Source organism: Eschrichtius robustus, chromosome 11 (assembly GCF_028021215.1).
Source record: "Eschrichtius robustus isolate mEscRob2 chromosome 11, mEscRob2.pri, whole genome shotgun sequence".
NCBI classification, from domain to species: domain Eukaryota; kingdom Metazoa; phylum Chordata; class Mammalia; order Artiodactyla; family Eschrichtiidae; genus Eschrichtius; species Eschrichtius robustus.
This window is the reverse complement of record NC_090834.1, coordinates 72,147,650-72,168,182: the sequence shown is the minus strand read 5'-3', so window position 1 is coordinate 72,168,182 and position 20,533 is coordinate 72,147,650. Positions and strand designations below refer to the sequence as shown.

The 20,533-nt window shown below is 38.9% G+C and overlaps 1 protein-coding gene across 1 annotated transcript in view; it reads right to left on the bottom strand.

Annotated features, from left to right (window-relative positions):
- The window catches only part of PDE3B (phosphodiesterase 3B), a 169,593-nt gene extending 149,781 nt beyond the window's left edge, over nucleotides 1-19,812 (bottom strand). The window contains exon 1 of the mRNA XM_068554689.1: nucleotides 18,799-19,812. Within this exon, the coding sequence (XP_068410790.1) occupies nucleotides 18,799-19,794 (996 nt within the window). The 5' untranslated portion in view covers nucleotides 19,795-19,812. The remainder of the gene's footprint in view (nucleotides 1-18,798) is intronic.
- Nucleotides 19,813-20,533: the final 721 nt, after the last annotated feature.

The following is a 20,533-nucleotide window of genomic DNA, read 5'->3' as shown; positions in this document are numbered from 1 at the left end:
ATTTCCCAAATCATTAATTTCTTGCCCATAGTAGGCACTGAAAGAATGTTTCAAGAATAAATGGGAAAAAATAACATTAAAAAATCAAAAGAACAATACTTCATGACATAAGAAAATGATCTAAAACTCAAATTTCAGTTTCTATAAAGATTCAAAAACGGACAAAACTAATCTATTAGGATAAAGGTCAGAATTGTGGACATTTCTGGATGTAGCTATTAACTGGGAGAGAACATGAGGGAGGCAACTAGGGTGCTGAAAATGTTCCTTATTTTGATCTGAGTGGTAATTATATGGGTATATACACACGTAAAATTTTGTTCAGCTGTATACCTAACATTTGTTCACTTTATGGCATGTACAGTATATCTCACTAGAAATGAAAAGGAAAAACAAATCTATATTTGGCTGCTCGTGTTGAATCAATATGGCTAACACCTCATTTATCCAGAGATTCTTTATCAAAACAAGCAAAAAAGGTCTCTGCACAGTCAAAATCGATGTTACAAAGTCCATACACTTTATCCATGAGAAAGACTTTCTTTCCATCCTTACTTTTACGGCCAATTCCAATTAGCTTGGTTAACTAGTTTCCTGACCTACTGTTGATAATCAGTAACAAATTGGGAAGGTGGGGAAGATGTCTGTTAAAGACTGATAACTAAGAAATAACAGCTAACAATGAGAAGCGAGCAAAATAACTATTAATGAGCAGGTAAAAATTCAAGATACAAAAATGTCTGAGATCACATAGTGTACCGCAAGGCTTTATAAGGCACTTAGGGCATCACTGTATCATGGCACAGTAAGAGAAACAGTGTTTAAAATGACAACCCTTACTTATCAGGGAAATAATGAACTATTTTCATCAAGATCTGTCAGGAAGCAGAAACAGAGTAAAACATATGAGAAACAGTCATGGCAAAAATGCATTTAAACTAAAAAGGTATTACTTGTAACAAGATAAACCTTGGTTACTGGACATAAATGTACTTAGTTTAAAATAATCACATTTCTGGAGTTTGCTAAACAATTATGACTAATAATTTACTACCATCTTCTTCCTTCGTAAACATAAAAATTAGCAGATTTGTATTAAGAAGGCGAAGTTCTCCCTAGAAATTTTTTAAAAGTGCTTCTAAACACTTGAAGTGTTGAAAGTGTTCATTCTAACAACACTGGTTAACTGAGAACCATTCAAACACCTAGGAATTTTTAACCAAATCTTAAGCATTTTTTTGTAAGGCATATCTGAAAAAGTAACATCAAAGTTGTTTTCAGCACTACTGAACCACTACAATGTCACCTCAGATAATCACTGTATCCCACCTCTTTTTGCAAAAGAGGGAATTCTAACCCATAAGGTCCTACATTAGTCTCCATTCTCCCAGCTTTGAATATTCTTCTAAAACTTCACCTACAAACTCTGTCATTCACTTAAAGCAATCTTCTGTTAGAGAAGATTACTTCCGGGTTCTGTGATTTCAAGAAAGTATTCTTTAGGTATCCCACTCACGTTATTTTCAATGATGGAATTATGAGTAGTATGCAGCAACTAGAAAAAAATGCCATGTTAAGTGGTAAAAAGAACAGTACTTAATGCAATAATTCAATTCAATAAACTATTTGCTATATGCCAAGCACGGGGGATACACAAATGAATGAGAAACTATCCCTGCATGTAAAGAACACAAAATAAACACAAATATATTGAATGTTAAGAGTAGATGCACACTGAGAAGGCAGTGACTCAATTTTGTCGAGAGGAGAAAATGAAAAAAGGTAGAACCTAGCCTCAGTTTTAAAATTAAGTACATTCTATGCAACTACGTAAAAATCTACAGTAGCAAAAACCAGGCCACGCAAAATTTAAAATACCTGTTACATTAAAGGTGTTAGGATTACAAATGGCTTTTCCTATTTTCATGTTGAAAGGCAATGCCTTTTCCTCAATCCTACGGTTTCCACGAGTTGGAATTTTCCCTAAATTTCTGGACTCTCTCTATCCCCTCACTATTCTCTTAGAAGGGGAATAGTAACTTACATGATGGGTAAGTTTAGCCTAAAGAATTACATAAGCATAACTCTACCTGTTGCTTTTTGCTCTTGGGAGCCTACCTACTAGCTAGAAGTTCTCCAGTGCTCCTCCATGGATGGGCCCTCCTAGCAAGTAGGGAGGATGTTCCTGGCCCTGTCCTTTCTATGACCACGTATGTCCATTTAACTCTGGGCTTCATGATTAGAAAGCAAAACTGCCTGCATATATAAGCCATGTCCTGCAACATGAGTTTTATCAGAAGTAAAGGTGGTATTCTGATCTCTCATCTGTCACTCTTTTCTCAGTTTGTTCAGAATTTGGGGAAGGAATGTGGGTTTTATTGAGCCCCTCAGACACTACAAAATTACAATAATGCTTTCTCATTTAAAATAAAATCTTCACTTTTATCTCATACTAAACACCTGGGTATAATATCCATACATGATTCTTCTTTATAGCCCTCACAGTTCCTAGCAGAACATTAGCCTTAGCAATGTTTGCTGAAGGGATGAATTTTCAGATAGTAAAGTTAATTCTATATGGTGCTGAATTTACAACAAAAGCAAACTATAAAATAATAAATATTGGTGTTTACTAATGTATATGTAGGTATTTTCCCCCTAAGGAAAAATATGTCCCCATATATTTGTAAAAATTCACATCCATAATTATTTTTGTTTGCTTTAAACCATTACCATTTACATAGTGAAAGATCTTCAGGGCACTTTATCTAAAAGGTGGAACGAAGCGTTAAATTGAAGAAGCAGTAAAGCTCGGTGCCTCATAATGGCTGGAGGGTTGGAGGAGTCACTTTTTTAGATACCGTTTCTCTTCCTTCTGTTCCCTCATCTCGTTTCCCTCTTATCAGCCCTGGGGTGGGGCTGCATAACTGTCAACATGCTTAGCAGACAGTGAACTATGAAGCAAGAATTATGAGTGAGAGCATTTGTTTGAAGTTCCAGTGTACCTCCAACCCCAAAGTGACAAACTGGAACAAAAGTTTAAGGGACAGAAAGTTATGGTTGCAGTAGTTGACAAATTCTTCGTCTGCTGGACCAAAGGTTCTTAACCTTTAACTCTGAAACTTCAAAAGATAAGAAGCCCCAATTACCCCTTTTAATCACTTTTGAAGTTGCTTTGGTTTTTTTTTTTATCATTTCTGTTGCTTTTCCTTTATTCTTTTTTTTTGAATTTTATTTTATTTATTTTTTTATACAACAGGTTTTTTTTTTTTGATGTGGACCATTTTTAAAGTCTTTATTGAATTTGTTACAATATTGTTTCTGTTTTTTATGTTTTGGGTTTTTTTTTTTTTTGGCCACGAGGCATGTGGGATCTTAGCTCCCTGACCAGGAATCGAACCAGCACCCCCTGCATTGGAAGGCAAAGTCTTAACCACTGGACCACCAGGGAAGTCCCCTTAATCGCTTTTAAACTCATCACTTGCATCTTTTCTTTGTTGTCCTAATACTGAACAATCCGCTGGAAGAATTTTCCCCATATTATCCCTTATGCACAGGCTTTTTACTCGATACAGGTTGCAAAAGGAGTTTCAGGACAATAAAAAGGGATTGCTTGAAAGATCTAAATTTCAGTTAACCTTACCATTGATTTTATTTATTTATTTTTTAAAGGGTTTGTGTTTTCTTTTTGATAAATTTGTTTATTTTATTTTTGGCTGCTTTGGGTCTTCACTGCTGCTCGCGGTCTTTCTCTAGTTGCAGCGAGTGGGGGCTACTCTTAGTTGCAGTGCGCGGGCTTCTCTTTGTTTTGGAGCACGGGCTCTAGGCTCGCAGGCTCTAGAGCACAGGCTCAGTAGCTGCGGCGCACGGGCTTAGTTGCTCCACGGCATGTGGGATCTTCCTGGACAAGGGCTCGAACCCATGTCCCCTGCATTGACAGGCAGATTCTTAACCACTGTGCCACCAGGGAAGCCCACCATTAATTTTAGAGTAATTTGGCATGAAGTACCAAGCAATTCAAGAATGAAAATTTTAACTATAATAACAGCACTAATATTGCATGGCAACCTTACCAGGTGCCAGACACTGTTTCAAGAACTTTACAGGTTATTAACTCATTTAATCCTCACATCAGTGAGACAGATGCTATTTTACCCCCAGTTTACACCTGGGGAAGCTGAGGTACAGAGAAGTTAAACAACTTGCCTAGTATCCTGTACGTGGCGGAGATGCCATTGAAACTCTGAAGCAGTCTGGCTTCACCATTGTGCAACACAGCTTATTGTTGACGAGAATACCAAAGACAGTAGGGAATTGAGACCCATCTCCACCTAGAGTTCTTTCCTTTTCTCAAGGTCAGCATGGAACTATCAAGAGTAAATACAATATTAGATAACCATTGTCAGCTCCAAAATATACTATGAGAAATACAAAACAGAAATGTTTGACCATTGTTGTCAGGGAGGTTACATCCCATTTAGAGATAGCAAGTATACACATGAGAAAACATGCATTAATCAATAAAACCAAGCTCTTTGTCATTTCTCCCAAACCAGGTCCTTTCCCCATACTCCCTATGTTGGCTAACGATACCACTAACCTTTCAAGCACCCAGACCTGAAATATCTTCAGACCTCTCTTCATATGAAAATATTTATACCACTCTGTCTCTCCACTCCTAGTATTCTCACTATAGACAGAAGATTCTCACATCATCTCACTATTTTAATTTTTCCTTCCAAGGCAAAAGCTATTTTTTTTCTAGTTTTAGTTCTAGATTGTTCTCCCCTCACAAATTAGGCACTGTTAGTAATGTTTCAGAACATCAAGGCCACTTAATTTTACCTATATATTTACTATCATTCCTTCTTGATTTAAGTTCTTCCTTCTGCCTAAAGTATGCATACTTTTGCTGGTAAAAAACTCTCAGTTTTTGCTGGTCTGAAATGGTTTTAATATGTTCTCTTTCTAGAAAGTTTTGCTGGACATTGGTTTCTACTTTGACAGTTATTTTCCCTCAGCACATGACAAATGACAGTCAACTGTTTTCTGGCTTCCATTCTTCCTATTAATAAGTCACCTTTCAGTGTAACTGCCGTTCATTTTTTTGGTAGGTAACTTCTTTTTTCTCTCTGCCTTCTTTTAGAACTTCTCGTGTGTGTGTGTGTGCATGTGTGTGTGTTCTGAATTTTGCAATGATGGAATCTAAGGGTGGATTTCTTTTTCTTTAATCTGCTTGGGATTCAGTGCGCTTTCTGGATATCAGTTGGTATTTTTCATCAGTTCTGTAAAGTTCTATTTTACAGCCATTATCTCCTCAAATATTGCCTGTTTTCCCTCTTATTATTTCCTTTTGGAACTTCAGTTAAATTCATGTTAAACTTTTTTCTTTACTCTCCAACTTTTTCGATCCCTCTTTCTTAACTTCCATCTCTTTTTCTCTCTGCAAAACATTACGGACAATTTCTTTGGATCTACATTCTGGTTCACAGATTCTGTCTCTCAAGTGCTATTTAATACGTGCATCAGGTTTTAAATCTGTGGTTATTTTTTCATCTTTAGAAGTTCTATTTTTCAAATCTGCATGATTATTCTTTTAATTCTCTGTTCCCCAACCATTTTCCCAAGCTTCTATTTCATTTCTTTAAGCATATTAAACATATTTTTATATCTGGTAAATAATAGCTCCAATCTCTGAAGCCTTTGTGGGTTTCTTCTGCTGTGTACTTTTTGCTGCAGCTTCTCCTTCATAGTGCCTTGTTTCTGCGCAAGTTTTGTGGATTTTTGACTATGCACTGCTCAATATCCTTGGAATTTTATCTGTGGGAATCATTTGAGGCCCTAGAGAATTTGAATTTACCTCTATCAGTCACCTGGGACCACTTTACATTTTCACTTGAGGTTTCTAAGTCCACATATGTAGCATTAATTTAGATAAAAAACTAAATGAGTACTCTATGATTTCAATTATATGACATTCTGGAAAAGGCAAAAGTATGGAGCAAGTAAAAAGGTCAGTGGCTGCCAAGGGTGGGGATGAGGTAAGGGATGAATATGCAGAGTACAAAGGATTTTTAGGGCAGTGAATACTTTGTATTTATTTTCCATAATGATGGATACATATCATTATACATTTATCTAAACCCATAAAATGCACAAGATCAAGAGTGAAACATAATGTAAACTATGGACTTTGGGTGATTATGATGTAGGTTCATCAGTCTTAACAAATGTAACAGTCGGGGGTGGGGGGGGGGATGCTGATAATGGAAGAGGCTATGGCCATGTCAGGGGCAAAGTGTATATGGAGAATCTGTACCTTCCTCTCAATTTTGCTATGAACTTTAAACTGCTCGAAAAAATTAAGTCTTATTTTTTTAAAAATTTAACTAAATGAGGACCTAAAGATTCCACACAAAAAAAATATTAGAATAGATAAATTCAGGTAAGCTGCAGGATACAAAAACAACACATATAAATCAGTTGCATTTTCAAACACTAACAATGAAATATTAAAAAACGAAACTAAGAAACAATCCCATTTACAATAGCATCAGAAAGAATACTTAGGAATAAACTTAACCAAAGAGATGAAAGACTTGTACACTGAAAACTACAAAACACTGCTGAAGAAATTAAAACACAAATAAATAGAAAGACCTCCCATGTTAATGAATTGTAAGACTTACTATTGCTAAGACGTAAATACTACTCAAGGCAATCTACGGATTCAATGTAATTCCTATTAGAATTCCAAAGATGATTCTGCTAAGTGAAACAAGTCAGTCACAAAAGATAAATACAAATGATTCCACTTGTATGAAGTATCTAAAGTAGTCAAATTCATAGAAACAGAATGTAGAATGGCAGTTACCAGGTGCTGGGAGGAGGGGGAATGGAGAGTTATTGTTTAATGGGTATGGAGTTTTAGTTTGGGAAGATAAAAAAAAGTTCTAGAGTTGGATGGTGGTGATGGTTGCACAACAATATGAATGTACTTAATGCCACTAAACTGTACAGTTAAAATGGCCAAAATGGTCAATTTTATGTTATTTATATTTTACCACAATTTAAAACAAACAAACAAACAAAAACTCTATGAGGGCCCTCTTGTGGTTATACATTCCCAGGGAAGATTTATTTTCTCTCTCCCCCAACTCCCTGTGCCAAGGTCAAGACACGCATCCCACCTCCATGGTCATATTTATTTCTCACTTACCCTTACACTGGAAGAGTAACACTTTGGGGTCTCTGCTTTATGCAGTTTTCCTATTAGATTTCTGACTCTGGACAGACCCTAGGTTTTATCTCTTGAGCCTAGCCATACCTAACAGAAGCAAATGTTCAAGGTCTCTAAGGACGGTCAGAAACCTTCAAATGAAAGCTGGTTTTAATGTCTGCTTACCTCTCGGGATTCCTACTGAAGGGGAGCAGAATGTGCTACGCCAGAATATGTCACTCCGGCATATAACTTACTTTGAATTAAAGCTTACTTGAGAAACAGTGGTGAAGAACACTCTGACCCTCCTTTGTTCCCCCGCTCCCCAAAAGCAGGAGATATAAATCTCCCATGTGAAAGGTACCCGTCCCAGTACCAGGAGGGTGGAAGGCATCCTTATCACCAGAGATAGGGAATTTAGGGCCAAGAATGCTTGGCCCTAACAAACCTTATTTCTTCTTCACCAGTTCACTACCCCAAGCCCGAACTCCTTTGTCTCGTCAGTTCTTCACAAATTTATTGTTTCTTTGTCTTAAAGGTATAAAAGATTCCTGCTTTGGTTACTTCTTGGAGTCTCATTTTTTTATGGGGCTCCCATATACAAAATTAAATTTGTTTTTCCCCTGTTAATTTGTCTTAAATCAATTTAATTACTAGCCCAAACAAAGACCCTAGAAGGGAAGAAGGGAACATTTTTTTCTCCCCCACACTACTTTCACTTCTTTTTTTTTGGAATCTGAAATTTTTCTTACTCAGTGATTCCTTTCAAAAGATACATTCTAAAATGCTTAAACCTGTAGTTTAGTTGTTTCAATTGGGAGAGCTCTTAGGGGCTTGTTATACACTGAAAATGGCATTTAGCATATTATGGTATTTTCTATGTGCTAGCTGAGTGATGTGGGGCTAGTCAATTCACCTTTCTACCTTAGTTTCCAGCTGCACAGCAGGATTTCAATACTTATTTCACAGAGTTGTTGAGACTAGCACATAGCGAGCACTTGGTAATTATACCTTATAAGAATCCCTTTTTTCTAATCCTGGGTTACATTTCTTTATTATTTATATTATTTTTACCACTGATACTGACATTTCTGATAGAGAATTTAAGCATCTTTTTTGGTTGTTAGTATTGATTGGGGGCTGAAGGTAAACAGTTTGCTTGATTGGACTCCATATTTTCTGTGACTTTATAGTCTCTCAGTTGATAAGAAGTACTCTTATTCCAAACATATTTACAGTAAGGTGGAGATTATGTTGGAATAACTTTGAAAAATTCTTTCTAAGGTCATAGAAGTAAAATTTTTAAATTCATTTTTTATACATTTTATATCAGTAAGAAACTTTTTGAAGATTAAAGCTCAATTGTTATGTACTTTCTGAAGGCTTTCTGACTCTCCTCCTGGAGAGAGTTAGCTGTTCCTTCCCTAAAGCTCCCATGTACCTTATATATACCTCTGCTGTATCACTTACCACACTGAATTGTAATTATTTATTTACATTTTTTTATCTCAATTAGAGTGTGATCTCCTTGCAATATAGACCCTGTGACTGTCGTCTTAGTATCTCTCTAGGGGCTGGCACATATAAAAGGCAATTTGTAAATATATATTAACGCTGATCAAATTTTTCATTACTTTCTTACACTGACTCTTTAAACATATGACATGTGCTCTCTTTCATGCATCCTTTTTCTGTCCCTCTGATAAGTAATTCCATCCAATTTGTAAAGTTCTATTCTCCATACACTTACCCACAAACTGTGGGTGGGGGGGTTGAAAAAAACACCAGGAAAGTGAGATTTTTTAATACTCTGTCCAGTTACTGACGGGTCAATAAGATAAAAAGTCAATAAGGACACAGAAGGTATGAAAAGGACATTTTACACCTTTTATCTACCAGACAGCTAACAAACTGTTGTATTTTTTCAAGCAAACAGAACACTTATGAAAACTGATCATATGTTAGGCCACATTCTTTGCCCAAAGGCACTTAAGTCAGAAATCAACAACAATAACTGGAAAACCTGCATATGATTAGAATTTCTTTTTCTAAACAACTGTCAGTCAAAAGGGAAATCAAAATGAAAATTAGAAAATTCTTCAGACTGCACAATAACCATACTATACATCCAAACTTGTGACATTCAACTAAAGCAACATTTAGAGAGAAATGTATAATCTTAAACGCATATGCTGGAAAAGCTCAAAGTTAATGGGCTTAGCATCTCAATTACAAAGTTAAAAAAGGAACAAGAGGGAACTCCCTGGCGGTCCAGTGGTTAGGACTCTGGGCTCTCACTGCCGAGGGCCAGGGTTCAATCCTTGGTAAAGGAACTAAGAACTAAGATTCCCACAAGCCGTGCGGCATGGCCAAAAAAAAAAAAAAAAGGGAACAAGAAAATAAACTCAAAGAAAGAAAAAAAAGAAATAATAAAAGTAAGAGCTGATATAAATAAAATAGGAAACAAGTACCAACTTATGGTTACCAAGGGGGAACTGCGGGGGAGGGGGGGATAAATAGGGAGACTGGGATTGACATATACATACTACTATATATAAAATAGATAACTAATAAGAACCTACTGGGGGCTTCCCTGGTGGCGCAGTGGTTGAGAATCTGCCTGCCAATGCAGGAGACACGGGTTCGAGCCCTGGTCTGGGAAGATCCCACATGCCGCGGAGCAACTAGGCCGTGAGCCACAACTACTGAGCCTGCGCGTCTGGAGCCTGTGCTCCGCAACAAGACAGGCCGCGACAGTGAGAGGCCCGCGCACCGCGATGAAGAGTGGCCCCGGCTCGCCACAACTAGAGAAACCCCTCGCACAGAAAAGAAGACCCAACACAGCCAAAAAAAGAAAAACAGAACCTACTGTATAGCACAGTGAACTCTACTCAACACTCTGTAATGACCTACATGGGAATAGAATCTAAAAAAGAGTGGATATATGTATATGTATAACTGATTCACTTTGCTGTACAGCAGAAACTAACACAACATTGTAATTCAACTATACTCCAATAAAAATTAACATATCAAAAAAAGAAAACAAGTACCAATCCAAAAAGCTGGTTTTTTGAAGAGATTAAAAAACAAATAAACTGGGACTTCCCTGGTGGTCCAGTGGTTAAGACTCCACGTTTCCAATGCAGGGGGCGCTGGTTCCATCCCTGATCAGGGAACTAAGATCCCGAATGCCACGTGGCATGACCAGAAAAACCCAAAAAAGAAAAAAACAAACTTCTAGCCAGGTTGATTAAGAAACAAAGAAAAATGATACAAATGATGGTCGGAATGAAAAAGAAGACAAAAATGCAGATGCTGAACAAATTAAATAAATAGATAATAAAAAGATATTACAGATAATAAAAAGATATTACAAAGAAAATAAATTGGAAAAGTTATACTAAATAAATTTGTAGAAAAATGCAACTTAAAATTTTCAATCAAAATCAAATTCTCCTCTAAATTGTTCAAAAGATTTAAGGCAATGGCAATCAAAATCCCAATATGAATTTCTGTAGAATTTGACAAACTTATTCTAAAATTTATATTGAAAAGCAAAGCTCCAAAAATAACTGACAAACTCTTGAAGAAAAACAGTAAGATGAGGGGACTTACTGTATATTGTCTCATTATAAAGCTATTATAATTACAACAGTGTAGCATTAACACAGGGCACATAAACTTAGTGAAGCATGACAGAGAAGCCAGATACAGGCTCACACACACCCTGAAATTTCACATTTGACAGAGGCAGCACTGCTGATAAACGGAGAATAAACTTTTCAGTGAATTGTGCTGACATAACTGGATATACATACGGGTAAAAAATGAGATTCGATCTCTGTATCACATTCTACATGGAAATCAATTCTAGGTGGATAAAAATCATTTGAAAGGCAAAACTTTAAAACTCTGAAAAGATAATATAAGAGTTTATTTTATAACTTCCAATAGGGAAGAGTTTTATAAACAAGACACGGAGAGTCTCACACCATTAAAGGAAAAGATTGGTAAATTTGATAATATTAAAATTAAGAATCTCAGTTATCAAAAGACACCATGAAAACTGGAAGAAGATATTTGCAACCCAAATAACCAATAAAGGATTAATGTCCAAAATATATAAAGAACTCACGAACCAATAAAAAACAAACCACTGAATTTTTAATTTATTTTTTTTGATGTGGACCATTTTTAAAGTCTTTATTGAATTTGTTACAATATTGCTTCTGTTTTATGTCTTTGGTTTTTTGGCCATGAGGTATGTGGGATCTTAGTTTCCTGACCAGGGATGGACCCTGCACCCCCTGCACTGGAAGTATTAACCACTGGACTGCCAGAGAAGTCCCCAAACCACTGAATTTTTAGAAGGGCAAAAGACATGAACAGGTAATCCCTGAATAAGAAATGCAATCCATAAACATAAACACTATTCAGCCTTATTAGTAATTAGAAAAATGCAAATTAAAATCACAAAGAAATACATTTCACACTCACAGGAGTAACAAAAATTAAAGTTCTTAAATAGGAATCATTGGTTCAAGGGCATTCTTATTCACTGCTAGCAGAATATAAATTGTGCAACCATTCTGAAAAACAACTCAACTTCCCAGAGTGTCTCAGTTTTCTACTGCTACTTGTATGGGTTAAAGTGTGTCCCTAAAAAAAAGATATACTGAAGTCCTAACCCTCAGTACCTTAGAATGTGACTTCATTGGAAATTAGGTCTTTACAGAGTTAATTAGATTAAAATGAGGTGATTAGGGCGGGCACTAGTCCAATATGACTGGGGTATTTATAAAAAGGGTAAATTGAGACACAAAGACAGGCACAGAGAGAAGACTATATGAAGAGACATGGAGACAGTGCCATGTGAAGATGAAGGCAGGGATGGGGTGACACATCTAAAAGCCAAAAAATGCCAAAGGTTGCCAGTAAACCACCAGAAGCTAGGAGACAGGCATGGAACAGATTCCGCCTCAGAGTGCTCAGAAGGAACCAACCCTGGGGACAGTCTGATCCGGACTTGTAGACTCCAGAACTGTGAGACAATAAATTTCTGCTGTTTAAGCCACCCAATTTGTAGTACTTTGTCACAGCAACCCATGTCAACTGTTACAGCAGTTAATGCAAACTAATACATTCCTGTAACAAATTACCACAAACTCAGTCACATAAAACAACACACATTTAACATCTTACAGTTCTGTGGGTCAGAAGTCTGACAAAGGTCTCACTGAGCTAAAATCAAGGTATTGGAAGGGCTTTGTTACTTTCGAGGACTATAAGGAAAAATGCATTTCCTTGTCTTTTCCAGCTTCTAGAGGCTGCCTGCTTTCATTGGCTCCTGGCCTTCTCCCATTGTGAAAGCCAAAGGTGGACTGAGTGAGTGTTTCTCACATTATATTACTCTAATCCTACTTCCATTGTCACTTCTCCTTCTCTGATCTCTTCTGTCTCCCTCTTCCACGTTTTAAAGACCCTGTGACACTGGGTCTACTTAGATAATCCTGGATACCTGGATAATCTCCCCATCTCAAGGTCCTTAACTTAATCCCACCTGCAAAGTCTCTTTTGCCAGGCAGGATAACATACCCACAAATTCCAGAAATTAGAACATGGACATCTTTACGGTACCATTATTCTGCCTATCATACATAGTAAAGTTGAATATGAGCATACCTTGCAGCTCAGCAATTCTACTTCTAGATGTGTGCATGCCCCTAGGAGACATTTACAAAAAATTTCATAGCAGCATTGTGCTTAATAGCAAACAACTGAAAACCACCCACAGGTCCATGAACAGTGGAATGGATAAATTTTATTATGTTCATACAATGAAACACTATACAGCATTGAAAAAAATGAACCACATCTATCCACATCAACATGAATGAATCTCAAACGTCAAGAAAAAAAAAAGTTACAGAAGAATTCATACAGCATGATTCTATTTACTTAAAGTTCATAAGCAGACAATACTGACAACATATTATTTAGATTATTTAGTAATATGTTCAGGGGAGTTACAACGATAAGCAAGGGAATGAACAGCAAAAAGAAAAAAATCAAGATAGATGTGTTGTCTCTGGGGCAGAGAGAAGGGGATGCAAAAGAGGTTATACAAAGGAAATGAGTGGTAAGTACCTGACATTTTTCTTTTTTGTTTTCTTTTCTTCCTTAAACCATATAAAAATATACATATGTACATTCTTTTATGTATGGCATTTCTCATTAACAAATTTAAATGCCAACTAAATAAATTTAAAATATACTGAAAGCAAGTTGTACGAAATGTAAGGAAGCAGTCAAACAATGTACTCTATCTGATGGAGGAGGGAAAATCTATAAAGATAAGATAACCTTCCAGGTCAATCAATACTGGAGAAAAAGTTCTAGGTTGTAAAAGAAAAAGTGGGAAACAATTCTCTTCCCCAAGTTCTAAGAACAGGTTTCTAACAATCTCTTAAATAAACATTAATCAGTTTGTAAATAATAAGGTGAACAATTATAAACTATTATAATTATAATAAACTTAATAATAAAAATACAATAAAATAAATATTATATATATAATTAAACAAATAAATATAATAAAAATAAATAATTATAATTATTATAAACCATAATTATAATTGTTTAAACACAATTATATACAGTTATAAACTGTCAGGAACTACCCACAGACAGAACCCAGCTCTACTAAAGTTTTGCTTGGCTAACAGGGTTGTTCAGTTTGTTTTATTTAAACTGAAAGCCCTTAGGCAAAGTAGGCAACAGTTCACTTCCATTCTTCCTTACCTCCCCTCCTCCCCCAATGTATAACATAAATAGGCTATGTGGCTGGCCTCTTAAGGCACCTGAGTTTCAGACCAGCTGCATCCTGACAAGTCACCCTGAAATAATGATATCAGGTACCAAGTTTATCTTCAAGGTCATCATGAACTATGTGATTTCAAGAGTACCTCCTACCTCTCACTCCCCTCTCTCCCACCACCACCCTCAACCGCTTTTACTCAGGGACATTGTTTATCACATAATTAGAGATAGCTGGCAAATTAAGAACAGCCTTGGAAAACTATGACTGCAGGTGCATATGCTCTTAACGGAAAGTACAGGTGAACTAGGAGTCAAGACCTAGGTTCTAGTCCCTGTATCCCAAAACCTCGTGGCATAACCTAGAGACAATATTCTTCTCTCTCTGGAGTTGAATTTTTTTCCTTTCTATAAAATGAGCAGATTTCAATTAGATAAACTCCAAATCTCTTCTATTTCTTCTATATCTATACAAACATATTTATGTTGAAATAAACTTTTTCAGCAAGTACAGATTCTTCCTGCTTTGGGTGGGGTATAAGAAGGCAGGAGAATGCGCTAGGGAAACAGGCTGACTTGGTAACTGAAAGGGGAGCAGGAAAGAGAATCAGAGAAGCGCCTACCACTGAGGAGGATTAAAAAATCAGAGGACAATGAAAACAAACATCACGAAACTATACTAAAACCAAAGTTTTACTTATGGTTGGCCTTATTTACCTTCCACTCACTGTGGGAAAACAAACTATGGAGATGTTATTATTTCATGTGGTATAATGAAAATATTCTATCACACATCATCACATCACTGCTTGACACAATTTGTCAACTTTTATTTTTAAACCCGGCCAACTCTGCTAGGATGGAGTTTTGTTCTCAGCTTATACATTAACCTGAGCATCACTGTAGTGTCTAAACGCTTCTTAATCTTATACGTTTCTTAAAGGAGATTTCAACCAGTGTGAATGGTAAAATCAAAAGAAAAAAGTCTACACGTCAGTAACAATAAGCAGTCCTCAAATAGCTAGAGCGGTGGATGGATGTGGGGAGGTGTTCCGTGACTCCTAACGGCTTTCAACAACAACAAAACAAGGCTAAGAGCAGGTTATTAAGACTTTGCAAGCAAGGGTCAAGGGCATGAACTTTATTTTGTGGACAATGAAAAGCCGTAAGAGATTTTTAAAACAGAGTGAGTGATTTGATCAAATCTGTGTTTTTGAAAGATAACTCTGATGGCAAGGGTACATACAATATTTACAAAATAAAGCATAAAAATATTACGTAGGCTGATGTTTCACTACAAAATATTAACATGAAATTAGAATAAAACACTCATTAAATTTCACAAATTCCACAGTATTCTTTAAAAAATTCATAGTGGGTTATGCCTTGCAGGTTCCTTAGGGGAATAAATAATCACTTAAACTTTAAAATCTTTTTAAAAAGGCTTCATACTACATGCGTATCCTTTTTTAAACAAAATTAACACTTTAAATAATATTTATGGGCTTTAAGGTCACAGAATTTTTAAATATTTACCTAACCATTTAGAAAGCACTCAGCATTTTAGGTATAGAAAAATATCTCACACACAGACTTATGCCTTTATTTAAAAAACCTTGTATTTACCTTTATAAAAAACCCTGTATATACCTAGCCTATCACACACAAAATGATCTGGTTGACAGCCGAAATTTGCATTGTAGAATGTATAATTAAAATGACATAGAAATGTAGCTTGTTAAATTCTGGCCAAAGCATCTTATGTAGATGTAAAAAGAAATTTTTTTTTACTTCCTATTAGTCTCAGCTGATTCTTCACAAATATACTACAAACTTAGTGCTTCTTTCCATTAACCCACCAAGGTAGAACACAGTCAGCAGTAACTAAACTTTAAACCTAATTATGAAAAATCATATGTTTTACAAACATATGCCACTATTTTTCAATACAGTATCTAACATAACATCCCAAATGTTAAAAATTACTTTGAATCTACTCTCACACAATTAAAAACATTTATATTAATATGAGTTTTCAATTGTTTTTCAAAGACGTTAATAAAAACGTTTAAATTCTTAAGGAAATGAAAGCGTAATAATTTTATCAATCCACAAATGAAAGTCCACATATACGTGTTAAAAGTTCTTTCTCTTCAAATAATACAGAATATTTGTTCATACTTCCCAGTTATCACACCTTGGAAAATATAGGCTAGCAATATCAACATTAAACATTTAAGTAAAACTTCGAGATCTATTAACTTTTGAAGTTTTAGTCATACATTTATTTATACCTTACAAAAAGTGTAAACTAACTAAAAGAAATGAATTCTAGAATTGGAAGGTGGTATAGAATTCACCTACTGGATCCCCTGATTTGACAGGATACTCAGACTCGGAAAGGCTCACCAACTTTTCCAATAAGACGGCAGGGCCAAGACTTTACCCTTGAACCTCTATGAATCCAGGAGACTTTCCCCTGTATCAGCTTCTACCCAAAACCGTTTGTCTCCCTTCACTTTCTGAAACAAGAGAGTGACTTTACAATTATCACATACAAAGTTTAGCACTTTGAAAATTAGAAAATCTCTCGATCTTTTACTTTCATAAAAGTATTGGTTTCCACTTAATTTCTTTCATATAACATACATCCAAACAAAACCACAGATCCACTGTTAAACTTCAGGAAAAAGCATAAGTAAAAATTTTTATTACAGTCTCTGCCAAGTTAAAAATATCTAGTAGTTTCTAGTATTGCTGAAAGAGTATTACGTTATGACACTGAACATTAACCATGTATAAACCCTTGAACTATTAGCATATATTTAAGATCCCCCTCCACCAAGAAAATGTTCCTATTCATAGTGGAATGTGAATAAGGGTTTTCTGCACTAATAAAATATGCCCTTTTTAAAAGCACAAATTTTAAAAGCACAACAGTTTCCTCTAATACAAATAACAAAGCTACCTAGCGTAACAATGCCGCACCTAGTTAACGGTTGAAAAAAGGTTGCTGTGATGGAAAGAGCACCAGACCAGGATCAAGTAGACCAGGAATTTTCAATTTGTAAGATAACACCCATAATTCACTAGGCCAATATATTGCAATTAAGTTACGTTAAACTGTCACGCTGCTGAGCTCAGGAAAATTGTCTACAAATGTGATGAAACTGTGCTAAAACACTTTCCTGGTGTTAAAAAACGCAATATATTTGCAAATAGTCAAACGTCAAACGCTATCCCAGTCTATGAAAATAGCTGATATGACTCTGCTCTACAGTGAATCTTCTCCTGACAATTGTTCTCTTGATACACATTATTCTGAGCATTGTCTATTATCACTGGCAGTAAACTGAGAAAACAAAAGCCATGATATTTTTTGAACAATTTTTTTCAAGCATTTGGCCAAATAACTACAGACCACAAAGCAGCCTCTGAAAACACTTTTCAGGGAGCAAGGTGTTGTCTCTTTGAGCACTACGGATAGTGTAACAGCTTGTAAATTATATTGAAGAGCAAACAGCATCAGATGTAGTAAGAATAAGAAACTTCTGTTTCAAATATATTGGGTCCCTGGTGTAAAGCATATCACTAATCAAGAAGTCTGAAAACCAATAGTACAGACTCCTACTCTCCTACTTAAGGAAAACCTCTACATTCATCCTTTTAGTTGCTTAGAAGACATCATTGAAAACTGAAAAATCTAGGTTCAAATCCCAGCACTGCCACTTACTAGATGTGTCAAGTTGGGTAATCCCTCTAAGCCTCAATTTGCTCATCTCTAACTTGAGGTTAATGTCACCTACCATACAGAGTCCTTGTGAGGGTTTAAGACAGTGTAAGTATTTTCCACTTAGTAAATGCTCTGTGAACAGTAGCTAAACTTGATGAGTTTCTTAGTGATGTAGAACAGGTGAGATTTCCCTCAGCTATACAAAAATAGAAACTCTTTCCCTAATGATGATTTCCATTCCTTTAAAACACAAAAGCATATAAACCTACAGGAAAAGAAATTGTACAAATGCTTTCGGCATATTTCCAAACATTACTAAGTTTAAAGGTTAAATTGTTACAACATTCTCCTAATTATGCAACAAACACACAGGACTATGAGTTAGTCTGTAAAAGATTATATTAGCCTACACTGCTGAAATTTGGGGTGGAGGGTGGGGGAGAAATCTCTTATAATTATCCCCAACAGTCTTTTCATCTAAATTAACAAGTCTCTGTTCCAAAACTCATCACTGTTTTCTCTTTTTATTATGAGATCTCAGATTTGTCCTCTCAATTATCAAGAATAATGAAACCACACTGATTAAAATTCATATATATATATATATATTTTTCCCCACTCATTCTAATGGCTGTACGCTATCTTTGGGGAGACATCACCATTATAACAGCAACAGATAAATGTCACCAAAAAGCTACACATCAGACTATGCCAAAGTGGGAGTAGTCAATCTATTATACTTCAAATAACTCACTTCATTCTTCTGAGAACGCATCTATTACATTAACAAACTCTTTAAAAAGTGCAATATGCTCAGTCTGCTATTTCATTTCTATTCAAAGATAAATGGTACTTATGCATTTTTTTTTAAAGCTTCCTGTATTTTAGGAATATCTTTCCAGAATAAAACTTGTCTTTTTTTCACCCTGGAAGTAAACATGCTTTCAAACACGCTAATTCAACTCGGGAACTGAAGCGATAAAACCGCCCTCCCTTCCTTACCAAACTTTGCTTTCTGGTAACATACCTGTTCTCTCGAAATGCAAGGCAGTGAAGGTCTCCTGAACATTTTGCAAGTGCCATAGTAACTGGCTGAAGTTTCTCCGAACGACACGCAGCTGGACCTCCTCCGAGGTCTGATCACAGGCACTTTTTCCTCCGCGGTACTGGACAACCGAGGATGATGGGGAGCCTCCCTGATTTGGAAGAAGTGATCCAGCCCCAGGGCCAGCAGGCAGCCGACGCCCCCCACCAGGCAGGACAGCAGCGGCCGGAGGGCTGGAGGCAGAGCCCCGAGGCTGGCGAAGGACACCCACCAGACGAAGCCGGAGAAGAGCAGCACCAGGATGCTGTGCCGGAGCCTCCCCGGCTGCGCGAGCGTCAGCAAGCCCACGCAGCTCAGCACCAAGAACAGCCTGCCGGCCACCGCCGGGGGCGTGTGCGGGGCCCGGGCCCCGGCGTCTCCGTCCCCACAAGACCAAGACTCCCACTGCCCCACCAAGAAGTCCCCCAGGTAACAGCAGGCGGGCAGCGCCAGCAGCCACCAGGAGCCGCCGCCGCTCCGGCCCGGCCCGGGGTCCCGCTTGGTCCGGGTCAGGAAGCAGGTGAGGAAGAAGAAGGCACAGGCGATGCTGAAGAGGGGGCTGAGGCTGTGCGAGCAGACGCTCAGCAGGGTCCGCAGCCGGGCGGCCCCGACAGCCCAGCGCTCGGGCCCCGAGCCGAGCAGCAGGGCGAGGACAAAGGCGGCCAGGGCGCCCAGCGAGAGGCGCGCCGGGGAGAAGGGAGAGCCGCGCCGCGGCTGCTGGGGGGAGGCCGGCGGCGGCGGCGGCGGCGGCGGCGGCAGCAACAGCTCCACGTTGCAGAAGCGGCAGAGGTGGAAGAAGAAGCCGCGCGGGGGGTCCTGCCGCAGGGGGCTCACGGAGCCCTTCACGTAGCCGTTCCTCAGACTCTCGAGGGGCGAGCCGGCCCCGTCCGGCGGCTGAGGGTACCGCATGGCTTTGGCGTCTCGCTCGTCCCTCCTCATGGCCGGGATGCGGGGTGGCCGCGGGGGCTCGGCACGCCCCGCTCGGACCGCAGCGGCAGCTCGCGCTCCTTCCCGCCTGGCCCCCGCGCTCGAGGAGCCCCCCGGCTCAGCAGCGCGTCAGGGCTGCGCCCGCCGCCGTGGCCCAGGGTCCCCGCCGCGCGGGCGGAGGAGCGGCGGGGTCCGCGACATGCTGGCTGAGGAGAGGGGCGGAAGGGGCTTCTGCCTGGGACCGCTGCGGCAGGACCCCCTCCTTTTCCCTCGGGCACTTCTCGGGACTGGAGCCTCGGTGTCGCCTCCCAGCTCCCGCGGGCTGCAACAGTTACCTCACGGCTTTAGCCTAGTCCGTTGGGCGCGCGATCGGCTGGCGGGCGCTCCTCCCCCGCGGCCGCCCGGGCCGGGCGCGCGCCCCGCCCGCCGCCAGCCGCCCGCGCGCGCCCGCGCCCCGGCCAGTCCCGCCGCCACCCGCTCCGTGGTTCGCACTGCCGGCCGCCCGCCCGCCGGGAAGGGAGCTGGGGACCCCAGCCGACGAAGCGTGCCCAGACTGGGGAGAGCGCGGCCGCGGCCGCCCGAAGACTCGCCCGGGCTGGGGGAGACGGGAGGGGTCCTTTTCGGACGGAAGGGGGCAAGCCCGCCATCCTGGGACCCCAGGCGCGCAGGTTCCCTTTGGGGTAAGTCACGGACCCCAGGCAGGCTCACCACCCGGGGCGTACGGAAAGAGGATGTTTACTCCCAAGGGGAG